At 28.8% G+C, this 15585-nt stretch overlaps 2 protein-coding genes and 1 non-coding gene across 4 annotated transcripts; 2 read left to right on the top strand and 1 right to left on the bottom strand.

Annotated features, from left to right (window-relative positions):
* The first annotated feature begins 2743 nt into the window (after positions 1 to 2743).
* On the top strand, positions 2744 to 4761 carry LOC114124130 (GPI mannosyltransferase 2). 2 transcript variants are annotated; one of them, XM_050197432.1, is made up of 2 exons: positions 2744 to 3044; positions 3184 to 4761. In XM_050197432.1, the coding sequence occupies exons 1-2, from the start codon at positions 3012 to 3014 to the stop codon at positions 4417 to 4419; spliced, it is 1269 nt and encodes a 422-aa protein (XP_050053389.1). In that variant the 5' UTR covers positions 2744 to 3011; the 3' UTR covers positions 4420 to 4761. The 2 variants fall into 2 exon arrangements, with proteins under 2 accessions (XP_050053389.1, XP_027843114.1); XM_027987313.2 differs by having other exon boundaries at positions 2746 to 3044; positions 3112 to 4761.
* A 5007-nt stretch (positions 4762 to 9768) lies between these two features.
* LOC114124141 (U2 spliceosomal RNA) lies at positions 9769 to 9962 on the top strand. Its single transcript, XR_003592422.2, has one exon. It is a non-coding gene; the product is annotated as a U2 spliceosomal RNA (small nuclear RNA).
* Positions 9963 to 12275: 2313 nt separating this feature from the next.
* On the bottom strand, positions 12276 to 15191 carry LOC114124129 (17-beta-hydroxysteroid dehydrogenase 13-like). Its single transcript, XM_027987312.2, has 6 exons — positions 14814 to 15191; positions 14151 to 14483; positions 13713 to 13842; positions 13385 to 13502; positions 13189 to 13302; positions 12276 to 12819 (listed from the first exon to the last, which is right to left on the bottom strand). The coding sequence occupies exons 1-6, from the start codon at positions 15000 to 15002 to the stop codon at positions 12717 to 12719; spliced, it is 987 nt and encodes a 328-aa protein (XP_027843113.2). The 5' UTR covers positions 15003 to 15191; the 3' UTR covers positions 12276 to 12716.
* Positions 15192 to 15585: the final 394 nt, after the last annotated feature.

Below are 15585 nucleotides of genomic sequence, written 5' to 3'. Positions count from 1 at the left end.
AAGTTAGGTAACCTAACCCTAGCTATTGCTGTGTTTTAAAATTATATCAAAAATAATTCCTTCACATTAAAAAAATAGAAGATAATTTATAAGTGACAAGCACATGGAAACTACGGGCTACGAGTAAACACTAAAAAATGAAATGGTGTACTCTAAACCCCTGGGGCGTTATACAATTAAAAATCAATATTCATCTACAAGTTACAACCAATGATTGGCGTGCAGAAACAATTCAAAATATTAAAGAAAAGGCTACAGAAAACTTAATTTTCCAAAGTGAAGAAGAACAATTAATACCCCTACCTGCCGTACCTAAGAATATTGTTTCTACTCCAAAACCAGATATAAATGAGTTGAGATCAAAAAAATATTCCCGATTTTTCAACGATAATAATCAAAAATGATTTTAAATGTTTTTAAAAAATGTATTTTTAGTTTTAATATGTATTATTTTAATACCTATACAAAAGAGGTTTATAATATGTAATACAATACACTAATACTTGTGTCTAAATGTATTTTAAAATTGTATCTAAAAATATTTTAAGGATCGTATGTTTATGTTTATACTCTATAATATTATTCTAAGTAGGTACTAAGTAAAGTTCTTACAAGCACTAGTTTTATTGTTACCTATGTTGTAGTTATAAACACAATTATAATTTAGAATAAAAAAATATTTATTAGTATTACTATTGTTCTACCTCGAAGAAAAACAGTTTCAACAAAGTACTAAATAAAATACATTGAATACTTTTTACACACCAAGATGTATTTTTAAAATCTAATCAAAACATTCTTTATACATTTAAAATTATAACAAATAAAATGTTCCTCATCTAATTGAGTAATTTACTTCCACTTTTGAATCCAACATAAACCCCATTCATTTCTGGATATTTGTCTCTAATAGTTTTTACAACACAGGCTGGAATAACAACTCGCCTACACCTGATAACAGTAAGTCTTATAAATAAATACCGACTTTTGGTATCTATATAAAATAAATGTATGATAATATTACCTTTTCTCAATGAATATATTGTGTGTAACAAATGAACTTCCATGAAGTATTTGATAAAATTGACATACTGAGTAATTTTTTTAGATTTATCATTTGTTTTTATAATCATTTGATGACGCGTAATGTTTAGTATGTCTTCGTCTAAAATAATTTGTTTAAACAAATCACTCTCTGTAACACATTTATTTCCCGATCGTAAAGGTGTAACTTTTTCAATTTCAGCACAACAAACACACTCAACATCGTTATTTAAAATGCAACAGTTTTCGCACGTACACCAATTATTTATGTTATCACTTTTGATCGTCCATTAACATCGATTTCCAAAAATGAATTATTTAAACATTGTGCAGGTTGGAAATCTGTTCCCAGATCATCCACTGTTGGTTCAAAATTATATGGTTGAAGGGCCATTAAAAAATATATTATATTAGATCGATATAGCCAAATTGTGCACTACAGTCAAAATAGAAAGGACCCCATTAACATTTCACACTGACACTGTACTTACTACTTACTACTAATACGAAATAAAGGATATATTAATATTATTATAATCATAAAGATATTTATAACTACGACTATGACTTTATATTATTATTGAAAAATAAACATCGATAAAATAATATAAAATTAAAAATAAACTTACAAACAGTTATGATAGTGGTAAACTCTCGACAATCAAATGAAAAAATCGGAAAAAATCAAGAGCGTTCGGACGACCGTGCGTTTCAAAGCGCCGGCGTCGGATCGACGACGAATCCGCCGGAGCGGGATTCGAACCTGACTACCCTAAAGCACGGGGACCTAACGCCTAAACCTATCGGCTACAGATAGAGATGGAAAACCGTCTCGAACGTCGAGCTGTTAAGCCGTTTCCGAACCGCAGAGAACACTGCATTAATCGCTTCGATTCGCCCGTCAAAATGTCAAATCCTTACGATTCTCGCGTAAAGAAAACTCGGAAAATAAAAACGTTCTCACGTCATCGAGTCTCCGTCCGTAACGACCATAAACGAAGAATCACCGTCGTAGGTTAGGTTAACCTAACCTACGTATCACGACGGTTAAAATAGACGCGCGCGCTATTCCGACGTACTTCTCGCGGTTCGAAAATCAAACACAAACGTCCGTCGTAAAGACCAATAACGTTTATGTCGCGGAAACCGAAACGCGTTATGACTTATAGACGCGTACACGAGAAGTGTCCGTATTCGTACGCGTATTTTAAACGCGGTCGATCAAAACATCCGTTCAGCTCCGTATTAGATTACGCACAGGTACGATTACAGTAATATATTTTACGCGTACACCCGCTCCGAGCTCGCAAGAGCGCGAGTCGTTATAGACCGACAGACCAACACATAAGACAATAGCACAATTAAGATAATATTATTAGTCATTATTATCGCTCTCGAGAACGTTTTAAAGACGCTCACTGTCGAACTATAATATTATCGTATTCTAATATACGTATCGTACGCGGGAACGCTTACGGTTGAGAAACGGAAAAACGCGAGGAAAAACGTAGAAAAAAACGTATCGAAACGAAGCGGCGGCGGCGGTAGACGACGTTTTCGAAAAGACCGCGGCGGAACGGAATTTTTCGATTGGCGATCGTCTATAATACGGGTGGCGCGGCGCCGGCGGAAAGACGAACCGCTTCACGTTTTATTATACAAGCAGAAGATAAGGAGATAAATTCATTCGTGTAAAGTAGTGATAAGCCAAGCCTCTGTTGTATCACCCATAGGTGTAATATTACCGGTACTCGGTAGTAAGTACTTACGTCTTACGAGTTACGACACACGATGTTCATAAGACTTGCAGGTTCAAGTATACTATTAACGTTTTCTGTTAAAAAATAACAAATCGATGTGGCCTTATTTTTATTCATCATGGAATACATTTTGTACTGCATTATCATTGGCGTTTAGTTCAGGATCAAAATATTTTCGTGTTAGGTGTAGGTACATAATATGAAAACATGAATTTTAAAATGAAAGATAAAAAACTGAAGGTAAGTATCATGTTATTAATTATGATACTCTTAAAAAATATTCTACCTGTAGCTGTGTATTGTATAGGATCCAGCGTTATATCGATCCAATATATGGCGTATTGCAGCTTATAGTCGAATATCTATTGTGATTTTGCAGTACATCTTCAACGCCCTGATTCCAGATCACCAAGCACAGGGAGTATTCATATCACCAGCTCTTCATGACAATGACGATACCAGTATTGGCCGTGCAGTCACTTATATCCTAGGTGGTTTCCTCCGTTGGGACGCTCAATATTTTCATCACATTTACCGATATGGATATACTTATGAAAATACATTGGCTTTTTTCCCGCTATATCCCAATGTCTTACGACTGATAACTGCAATCTTTCCTGGTCATTCAAACACTATGTTTCTTATTGCAGCAGTCGTCTTCAACAATTTAATTTTTGTTTTCACTGCATTGGTGTTATTCGATTTGACTTTGCGCATACATAATAACATAGAAATGGCATATAATTCAACAGTCCTATTTTGTTTTAATCCTGCTAGTGTTTTCTTCTCGGCCCCCTATTCAGAATCACTGTTTGTGTTTACAACGTTTTATGGTATGTATCATATTGCATATGGAAATATTTGGAAGTCTTCGTTATTATTCGGTTTATCTGTGTTGAACAGGTCCAACGGACTACTCAATGTCGGCTTTTTATTATATTATATGATTCAATTAGCTGTCAAGGAAAGAAAAATATCATTCAAATGCCTTTTTGGTATATGTTTTGTTTTTGCATGTTTCAGTTTGTTCCAAATATATGGGTATTTTGAATTCTGTACTCTGCAAGAACACACATTAGAACCCAAAGTTATTGACTATGCGATTAAAAATAACTTAGTAATGCCAAACAATAATAGTGTCCCATTGTGGTGTGGAGTGCGTTTACCGTATTCTTACGTTCAAGAAAAATATTGGAACAATATTGGTTTCTTAAGTTATTTCCAGTTCAAACAGATTCCAAATTTTTTATTGGCTTCACCTTGTATTTTTATACTTTTAAAATTTGGTTTTGAATATTTTTGTAACAATAATATAATTTATTTGGGTCTTAGAAATCGAGATAAACTAGATTTCGTGTATGTCGTTCATTCAACATTTTTAACAATTTTTAGTTTGTTTTGTATACATGTTCAAGTGGCCACAAGAATGTTATCATCATCAAGTCCAGTATTTTATTGGGCTTGCGCAAATTATTACAAATTTCCACTAAATTTCAATAAAATTACTTACAACCGCATAATGTATAATTTTAAATCTAAATTAGTAATTTTGTACTATTTTACATATTTTATTGTTGGCACAGCACTTTTTGTGAACTTTTTACCATTCACTTAGTACACAAATTTTGAGTAAAATTAATTTTTAATTGAACATTAACCATAATTTATAAGTATATTACAAAAAAAAAGCTAACTGTGATAGTAATTTAAGTATACAACTATTGTTTATTTACTTATACCTATTCTATTCTGTAGTACCTATGTTATACTTAGAAAAATATAATATGCAATATGTTAAAACTCAAATTATAGTATTTTAATTGGTACTAAAAAAAAATTATTTTATGTTCTCCATTGTTATTTATTTTTAGAATATATTCTTTATTTGTACAAATTTAATATAAGTATTCATGTATAATTTATAATGAAAGAATAAAGACTTAAATAACAGACTGATAATTAATAATATTAACTATTTATTCAGAATTCATAACTTCATAAAACTTATGTATTTGTAAAGAAAATTCATATTGTGAAATACAATTAGGTGCAAAAATTGTTTCTGTATTTTAGGCTATTGTACATCATTTTAATATTAAAATATTTTTGTTTAAATTTAGTAGTTATTGTTTGAGCTAAAATAATTCAATTCTAATTATTGTATTATACTTGATATAGGTAGATGAATAGATTTCTAAATGAAAGATTTAATCTAAGTTGCAATTATTTTTTCATTAATATTTTAAAGTACCTTGTCCAAAATCAATAAGCAATTTTATTATGTCTTAACTTAATAGTATTTTTTAAAGACATTTTTGTGTAATTGTTTTACATACCTATGTCTAGTATGATAATTTAGTATTAAAAATAATAATAATATATAAATTTAAGGTTTTAGTTAATTATTCAAAATAATTCTGTGCCACCCAGCCTGACAACTAGGTCAAGATGACATTATCACATTGTTATTCGTTGTGCCAACACAGAATAATTTATTCTACGACAGTCTTAAATATGAATAACCAATTATCATTTATCATAGAACAGTTAAATAGAAGACAATGCTTAAAATAACCTACGAAATGTATAATAAGAAAAAGAATTTATGTATATAATGATATGCTCACATAATATCATGATTGTAAATTTTTTTTTTTATTTAACAAATTAAATAAGGTTAAAGTTGTTGCGAGCAGATAAATTCTTATAACCCAAACATTTTAAACTAGTGAAAGGAACGATTTATATTATTTGGTCAGGTTGGATACTATACATAGTTGTAACAGTGTGGCATAACACATGTGACCATTTCGTGTGCCGCCCAGAGACAATGGATGGTCCATTAAAGGTCTTTGTCGCCGGGGATAAAGACAATTTCTTTGTAGCGTGGAGACCTTTGATGGGGTCGCCTGCGACTCTGGCCGGGTTGACCAAGATCGTCTCCTCTCATCAGTGCAGGAGCACCTAAAACCACCCAAGACTTCCACACCAGATATTGTGAGCGACAACTGGATCGTTTCTTTTTTTAAAATCTAAATTAATCAGTGTTAGGAATTGTTGTTCAAACACAGCTGCGAATAAGTAAGGTGTATGCGCATCGATATTTATATAATTTTACATAATAATATAATATTATACTTTATTTATTAAATGTATTATAATTTAATAATTAATATTATACTATATTTTTACGGTGTCATTGATCATTCTCGAATTACGACCTCGAAAACTCTCCGATGATCAAGACTCAAGAGGAAGGTAATAACGCAAATTTAAATATAATATAAGAAATCCGGCTATCATTCAAGGCTTGTGTCCCTTGTGTTGCTTAGCATTTATTTAAAATACATAACCATAACTATCTACTAATCACAAACATAACAATATATTAATTATACCTTACACTTTTATTCTGGTATTATTTAATTTAATTTATTTTATTTTTGCGTTATTACATATATAATATAAAGCAATTTTAATATCATCAATTCGTGTCAATAAAACCCTGACATCCGACGACCCCATAGATTGAATGGAAAAATGAGCGTGTTATGTTTTGTAGAACAATTTTTTATTTACTATACAAACTAGAGTTTGATAGCTTTGATGGCTTTGATCAACACTGATCAAGGAAGAAGAACTACCCCGTAGATATCAGTGAGGATTATTTATATCACAGAATAGATGAAAATGTCTAAAATGTCTTATAATGATCTCAATACAGTGGCGGTTCTAGTGTATAGGCAGCTGGGCAGCTGCCCATTCCAACATTTCTGGTGTCCCTTATTTTTAAATGTAATGAAAACGGGAAGGAAATTATAAATATTTTTCGCAATTAAAATGTAATTATAATAATTATAAATCTATACTGTGGCCCATACGAAAATGTAGTCTTAGAACCACGCCTGTCTCAATAATAAAAGGAAATATATGTGATGCTCTAAAACGTCTATGCAAATGTGTTAAGTGTAATAACCATAGATAATAATCACACTAACAAAAAAATTGAAATCAAAATATAATTTCACTATAAGTTAGAACACGTGTTTAACACAACTATATACAAGATGATAGTGAGAAAAAAGTGACCACAGTAAAATATTATGACTTGTGAGAAGTAATATATATGTGGAGTATACAATAAAAAGGAATGGGACATTTAGGGATTAGTAACTACCTGTATGACCTTTAGACTTTTGTATTATTATTGTATGACCCCCTGCCCAGGCTGGTTTTTTTTTTTTTTTTTTTTTAACAAAATTTTATATTACGCAATCTGTTACAATTAATGAACAATGAGCTTAAGTGATAAAATAGAACAGTAGACAGAGAAAGACAGAGGGAAGAGACCACCCATCGGAGGTACTTCAGCATGATATAAATTTAAAGTTTTAATCCTAAAATAATAATAAGAGTAACGATATTACAATGATTACATAGTAGTTATAACTTATAAGTAGCAAGCGTCGTACATATATATATATATATATATATATACATTTTTTTTTTTTTTTTTTTTTGGTTTCTAATAAATAACAAGGTATGTGCCATACATCCATATGATCTTAAAAGATATATTCGTGAAAATGACTAATGATTAAGTAGTCTGTTCACGACTGTTTTATGTTTTTGGCGTCATAGAAATCTGTGTCTCTAAGCGACCGAATTGATTAACGTTGTTAAATAGGGAAATGTCTCGACCTTATCTTCTAAGACCGTGCTAAATACATGGATAATAAAAGGAGCGCAGAGTACAGACAAAAATATCTAATGGTCGTCGGGACTGTTTCCAAGAATGATCGGTTTATTACAAAAATAATAATATACATTTACGTGTATCCGCGGTATAGATACAGAAGATAACTTCTAAGCTTCCTAAGTTTAATTTAATAAAACAGAAGAATGTACTGTGTATTTATACAAGAAACAATATTTTAATAATTTAATATCTTAAGATTAATTCTAGAAAATACTTTATACAACTCTACGAATACTTGGGTTTATAAGATTTCCTTTTCAGATGTCCAAAACCTTGGTAACCGGACAAATTTCCCCCCGGACATTTTCCCCCTGACTGTTTTTGGCATAGTAGGACATTTTCCCCCCCATTTTTTTTTTAAGTTTATTATTTAATAATTTAATATTATTTATTATTTAATAAGAAATTAGTTTTTTTCATAAATATAATCAATTATACTACAATTAACTTTATAAATTTATACTATAAATTACATTTTTTTTTTTCATATATATAATTAAAACGTAAAAAAATTGTATATAAGTAAGTAAAATAGGTTAAAAATTTCATTTTTTTTTTTCGTAAATATAATAAAAAATTGTATAATAAAACGTAAAAAAATTATATAATTATAAAAGGTTAAAAAATATTTAAGAACTATAGTCTAAAAATGTCGACCTACAAATGATATATTTTGTAAAAAATATTTAATTTCTGATACTTTTTTTATATCTAAGCACATATTTTGTTATCGTCTAACGTCTTTCATATTTATTTTTTTTTTGTTAAAAAAACCGTACCTGTTTTAATTTTTAATAGTTTATTAATTTTAGATACTAGCGAATAATACAATATGCTAGCACTATTACTTTTTTATTTAGACAATCTTTTAAATATAATATTACTATTATTTTATTGTTTCAAGTAGTTGAATTGATCAAAAATATACACCTACTATAATAGGTAATTATAGTATAATTGATTATATTTATAAAAAAAAAATTATATTTTATATTTTACTGGAAAAAAATAATTTCTTATTAAACATTAAATAATAAACTTAAAAAAAATGGGGGGGGGGGAATTGTCCGCCATTCCAAAACCTTATAAGTGTGTTTTTTCCTTGAAGTGTTTTGTATGAATAAATTTATTTATACTCAGTACTATATTATAACCATACCATATTCCTTTTCACTTTAGCTATATTTATCACTCATCAAAATCCGGTTGTTTTATAAAAGCTTTCAACATTGAAATCCTTATAATATGATGATAAATATTATATATTAAGACTGATACTAATAAATTCAAAATTATGATACTAATAAATATTAATGTAATATATTATATTTTTATGATTTATTTACTACTTAGTATTTACCTTTCAGTTTGCATAGCTATTTTTTTTTTTTAATAGCATTGCAATACATTACAAAAAAATTAACATTTAAAAATACAAAAAGTATTCAAATAAATTATAATAATCATACAATAATTCCGAGAATGTTACATTATATTTTACATTCATAATGAATTAGAGGAAAATTTTAAAATAAAATGTACCTATTTAGAATACAAATAATAGGTATAGGTACCTACTTTAATATGAATAATCCATTTACATAGGACTAAAACGTATTATTACGCGATGTTGTGATGAAGACTTTTCTATATACTTTTCGGAACATGATTTTGATAGTCAAATACCTATTAATAGTACCTATATATCGCGGTGTAAAGTTATCTGTAAGTTATCTTAAGTTATCTGTAGTTCAATTTTTTCAATAAATAGCACGAACGTGTATTTACGTCGGTGATGTATAGTATCAAAATTGTCGTCGCTACCTGCCAAGTCGTACGCGAGTGTCTCCCCAAAGCGCTAGTCGTCATTCTGGACGGCGTTTATATTTCTAAGTAGTTGTAATATTGTCTAATATATATACAAGTTTGTCGCGTGAAACGACCGATAGATGGCGCTTACAAACCCATCGGTTTTGTACGTACAACGACGATCGTAATTACACTTGACAAAAGTAAACGACTTTACAACATCGTTATTAAAATAAATTAGTGCTCAACTAATTATTACAGAGTAGTAGTTAATGAGGCTATTCGCACTTAAAAAAAATACCTATCACTCGTTAACGATTATACCTTTAGTATGAACCTCGACACGTCAATAGCGCAAGATGTTCTATATAGTCTAGTGTTAAAATAATTGCAAGTATCGCTTCTCGGCCTAATGGCTAAGATCAAAAGTGTAGTATCTGTTCTTATCAGCTTAACATCTGATAAACCACTTACAAAGTGGTTCAAATGTTAAACTAATTTTTTGAATATTGGTGGAGATTAGGGGCTTGCTCCTGCTCCACCGCGGGTTGGCCCGGAGTTGCAGTACTTCCGGGATCGACCCACACAATAAACTCGACTTTCATTCTACCTAATATTATTAAAACTCTAAGCCGTGTTGAACAATTCTCTACACCAGTTTATAGTGTAGACGTGTAGTACCCGTGTAATATTATATTAACTTAATTAAAATATTAATTTTAAAATTATATTATATAAAATATTTGACATTTGACATTGTCTTGGTAAATATTATTCGGAAACAGAAAAAACCATCTCCACTTAGAGCCCGTTTTACAATCATAGTTTAAACCTCGGTTACGCTTAACCTACTGATTTTACCGGCCGAATTCGGTGGTTTAACATTAGTTTAACCATTGATTGTAATACGGTCACTTAGTAGTCTCTGAACGTATCTTGTTATGTAAATTTTTTTTGTTGAGTCATAATTCTATTGCAGATGCAGTGATGCCTGCTAGTGGATTAAAATCACTTTAAGTTGGAATAACGCAAACTATTCAATTGACAATTGTAATAGTAAGTGGTGTTCGATTTTTTTGTCAGTTTAATAAATTATGTTATGGTATGATATTATAAACTATAAAGTTAATTTCGGATACTATAATAACATTTCAAGATTAAAATAAAGTGGTTTTTTTCTGTTGAAAAAAATCTTCCTACTCGGCATATAATGTTGATATCATCGAAGTAGATCTATACCATTTAAATATATAATTTAAATTTACAATAACGTATTGAGCCACATGTTTTAGCAATTACCTACCTTAGAACCAATGTCCTAATATCTAAACACATAAACCTGTTCTGTTAACATTTCTATAATATATAATATGATATATTTATTATAGTCGTAGTTTGTACGTGGTATGTCATTAAATTATTGGACAATAATCAAACTCGAATCTGAAGTATTGAAGCTATGGCATGTCCTATAAACGCCATAAATATAATATAGAGCCAATTTATAAAAGTCTAAACACTAAACGAAATTGTCTTCAATTCATATAATTGTATTATACTAGATGTAGTATGTCTATTTATCTTCCTATAATACACATTGTTGATAGATCACGTTCGTGTAGGTATATTTATTTTGTTACGGTTTATTTTGTATCGCTTCAATTACCTATTAAAACTTTTTAATTTTTCTTGTTATAGGTAGCGGGTTTTTAATAACACTACATTTCCTGATTGAGTACGATCATGTCAAACTTACAAGTTATAATATTATTTACCTACGCTATTCATAAATAACTAATAAGTATAGGTATTAATTGTATGAATTTATTGCTTATGACTTATGAGTTACAGTTAAGCTCCTATCCCAGTCCGCGAATTATTATAACTGTTTAGTACCTATAAGTATAATACTAATAATTTTTCAAATCAGTAGGCAATTTTCTCACTCTTTACAATGCATTAAATAAAAATAAAAAAAACACGTGCAATATACTCATATTACTATTGTCTTATCATATATTTATACTATATATTATAGAGTAGATTAAATTCTTATTATTTTATATAATATTATGAAATTACTTTTTACATTAGTAACTCAATAAACCAATAAGTAGATCATATTTATTTTATTAATATTTATGATTAAAATAAAACTGTATGTCTATAACAACTAAATATATATTTTTTTTAACAGGTAAATAATTCTAAACAATATTTAAGAACTTTTTCCTTTTTTATTTAAATTTATAAATACGAGTATACGACCACTAGTTGTAAAAATAAGATTAAAACTACAACATACTAGATACTCATGTTTGTATGTGTTGTTTCTATCTTACTAACGTATAATATTCAAAACTTACGTTCAGTCGTAATTCTATTTTTGTGTTATTAGTTTAAATATTTGAGACAATTGACCTATTATCAAATTTAACGGCAAGAATAAATCTTTTAAAGCAAGTTATGGTTGTGTAAAATATTAAAATTTAAAAATACTCATAACTTGTAAAAACATAAAAATATTGTAAAAATTAACAACAAAACACAAATAATCTACTTACTTTTAAGTGTGATAAGACGGCAAGACGCTAATCACTCACATATAAAATCTAACAATACAAAATTGAAATTCTTGAACGCAGATTTTCCATGTTGTTTATGCGTGATTAAGCATAAGACAAAGACCACAAAATATGTGGATGTGGCGTATTCTTAAAAATAAAAATAGAAGTATTGTGAAGATTCGTCTTTAGTTTATATATTTACAAAAATACATATTTTATTTTGGATTAATTAAAATAAAATTATAAAACAAAAGTTTGGCCTAGACGGTATAGTTAAAAAAAACCATTAAATAATAAATATTATACTATGCATTAATGCATTAATATTTTATTGAATGATAATAATATATTTTATTATTGTTTTGAAAAAAATATTCATTTACATAATTAATATAAATTTAAATAATAAGCCTTATATGGTAAAAAATATAAACTTAATATAATAGAATTCAAAACAAGTTTCAAGAATAATATTATATGTTCTATAGAGGCGTCTTTAAAGGTCAATCCATTTAGTATTATAAATATAATGTTGTTTCAAATAATAGGTACCTACGACTTACGTATATGGTACAAAAATTATGAAAAAAAAGGTCAAACGAGGATCTTTGGATCCATCTCCTCCATATTACTCCCGTAAATACTCTCTGTTCCTTTAATGGTATCTTTATTTTGTGAAAAATGTCTTTTTTGTTGAATGTTGAATGTTTTTCTCACCACATATAACACAAATATATTTATTATTATCTATCAGTTTTCTTCAACATTTTTACATTTTTATTGCCGATATCTGTTCATCAATTCTACATCTTTTGGGAAGCCAATGATATTCACATAAAATATTCTGTTGATTAACCACTGTAAGTTATCGGGTAGTGTTCTGAAAAATAAATAAAATAAAAAGTAAAACCATTTGTTAGGTTAATATAGGTAGTCGTATTGTAATATAGCTGAATAAAAATTGAATCAAATACTATATATTATACAACTAAATTAGAAATGTAAAACGTATGAGAGGCATGTTGCATAATATTTTGATTCAACTGTGTTAACGTACATTTATATCAGTTAATTGAACGAATTATTTGGTTAAATAATAAATGTCCACTTAAATTGTAATGTAAATTCGTATGTAATAGATTATTATTTAAAGCTTACATTTTGCACCTATTGGTTATTAATCATCAGTTATTAATTATTACTTATTAACTATGTAACAACTAATAAATATTGAACAAAATGCACCTACCTTACAAGTTTAACGGGCAATATAAAGTGATTGGGAACTGAAAAAATTCTTCGATTTTCTAGTATACCATTCATGACGATTTCGCCAACAAAAGATGTGGGCATTTCTGGTAATCTAAAACATATAAGTTATTTCCTTTTTAAAAATATATAATATGATTGTTTAGCCATTAGACGAATAAGACTTAAATGTTTACCTGAGCTCTAAATGTTTAGATATTTCTGGATTAGTCTCTATAAAATACGGGCAGACCGTTGTCGACACGACGGCCGATTTCAATTCTCTTAGTTCATTATGCAAACTCTCCATCATACCTAGATACACATAATTACATAATAATATAATGTATAAATATAGTAATATTAATATTAATTATAAATAGGTAGTATAAATAATTTTGTTTTACTATTATAATTAATTATAATGTAATTCAATGAGTTAAAAATAAAAACACTTAAATAGAGTATTCCTATAAATTTATTATAATATGTTTGATATTAAAATTATAATTTAATATTATTTACCATTTGTTGCCCATTTGGTGGCTGTATAAGTTGATATTCCAGACAATCCACTCATCGATGACATAGACGATATAGCGACAATTTGTCCGTGATTTCTTTTCAACATCGAGGGCAGTAATTCTCTATTGATCTATAAAAATTTTTTATTGTGATCTAAAAAGCATTAATTTTAAAAATTGAGAACTAAATGTATCAAATGGTACTGCATGTCGTCAAAGCCAATCAGTTCAGATATTGAAAATAATTTAATAGTTATTTGTTTTTTTTTTTTTTAAATGGGAAATAAAAAATACTAACTAAAAACTTAAGTGTTAGTGATTTATAGCACAAACTGTAACGTAATACATTTATTTTTTAACTGGTATGTTACTAATTTTAAAAGTCAAAATATTGAAAAAAATATTACTATCACAGTGCAATAATTAGTGTAAAGCTCACCCAAATTTGTCCAAGGATATTGACGTTGATCAGGTCCTCGATAAGCTGATCGGATTCGGGATTGACGTACATGTGGGCCAATACAATGCCCGCGTTGTTCACCACTATGTCCACGGGGCCTAGTTCTTTCATAACGGTCTCGTGCATAGCTTTGATTTGCAGCCGGTCGGTCACGTCGACTTTGTAACCCTTTGCAGCCCCGCCTTTTCGGTTGATCGCCTTTGCCGTCTCGGCGCATCCTTCGCCGTCGATGTCAACGCAAGCAACTTTGGCGCCCAGCGAGTGGAACCTTAGGCAAAGCTCCCGGCCCAGTCCTCGTGCGGCCCCGGTAACCTGTAAAATGATTATAACATTTTTTTATTAGTTTATAACACAGGACTGTAATATACACGTCACTTGAAAATACGTATTTAGGGTGTTCGCGATTGGCTGATTTATCGTATTATCGTACAACAACATATTTAGCTCCACTATACCGATGAGTGTAAACTATAAATCTGTCTAAAATTAATATTATAACAATGTATAATATGTATTACGTGTCTACAAATAATGAAAGCTTATTCGTTATATTAACTTAAATATTACACTAAGTCACTAACGAATTTCATGTGTTAAAAATAAATACACATATTATAGGAATCAGATTTTTTTATTACTCACCAAAACAACCTGTCCTCTGATGTTTTTTCGTGGAGATTTATAAAATAATTTTATTGTTGCCCATACAACAGCCGGTATTATAAGTAAAATGCACAACAATATTTCAAATATTAATCGTATTGGATTGGCTGGGATTTGCTTGTACCGGCATTGTTTGGAAGTTTTAAATCTTGCAATTCCCATATTCATTAGTTTAAATTGAGCTAATATACTACGATAAGCTAGATGTTTAAAATGAACTAAAGTAATTTTGCGAAAATGAAATGACCAATACTTATCGTTGTAACGATTTAATGCCGCAATCGATCATTTGATTCAATGACAAATTTATTTTAAAATTGCTGAGTAATTTACAATTACATTTTATGTCAATAAGAATAAGACAATGCGTTGCAAATTAATTTCATAGATAGCTGGTAACTAATAAAAGTGATGCGAAGGTTATTAATATGGTAATATAATTTTATACTAATATTTTAATATTTATTTGGGAAACAAATATTATTTTAATAGTTCAGTGCTTATAAAGTTATAAAGTGCTAGAACTACGATGGTTATTTATTACATATAGTTTGATTTTTACTCATCTATTATTTTCTAAATTTCATACTTTATGACGTATTCATACACTCATAATTGTTTATGTTGTAATATACTCACATACACCGATTACCTGCCAGTTTCAAAGTATAGTTAATAGTTACTAATAAAACAAAACATACAATTAAAATAGGTATAAATAATTAATATCGCTGTTTATATTGTATAGTTA

This window comes from Aphis gossypii, chromosome 1 (assembly GCF_020184175.1).
Source record: "Aphis gossypii isolate Hap1 chromosome 1, ASM2018417v2, whole genome shotgun sequence".
In the NCBI taxonomy this organism is placed as follows: Eukaryota; Metazoa; Arthropoda; class Insecta; order Hemiptera; family Aphididae; genus Aphis; species Aphis gossypii.
This window is presented reverse-complemented; position numbering and strand designations above follow the sequence as displayed.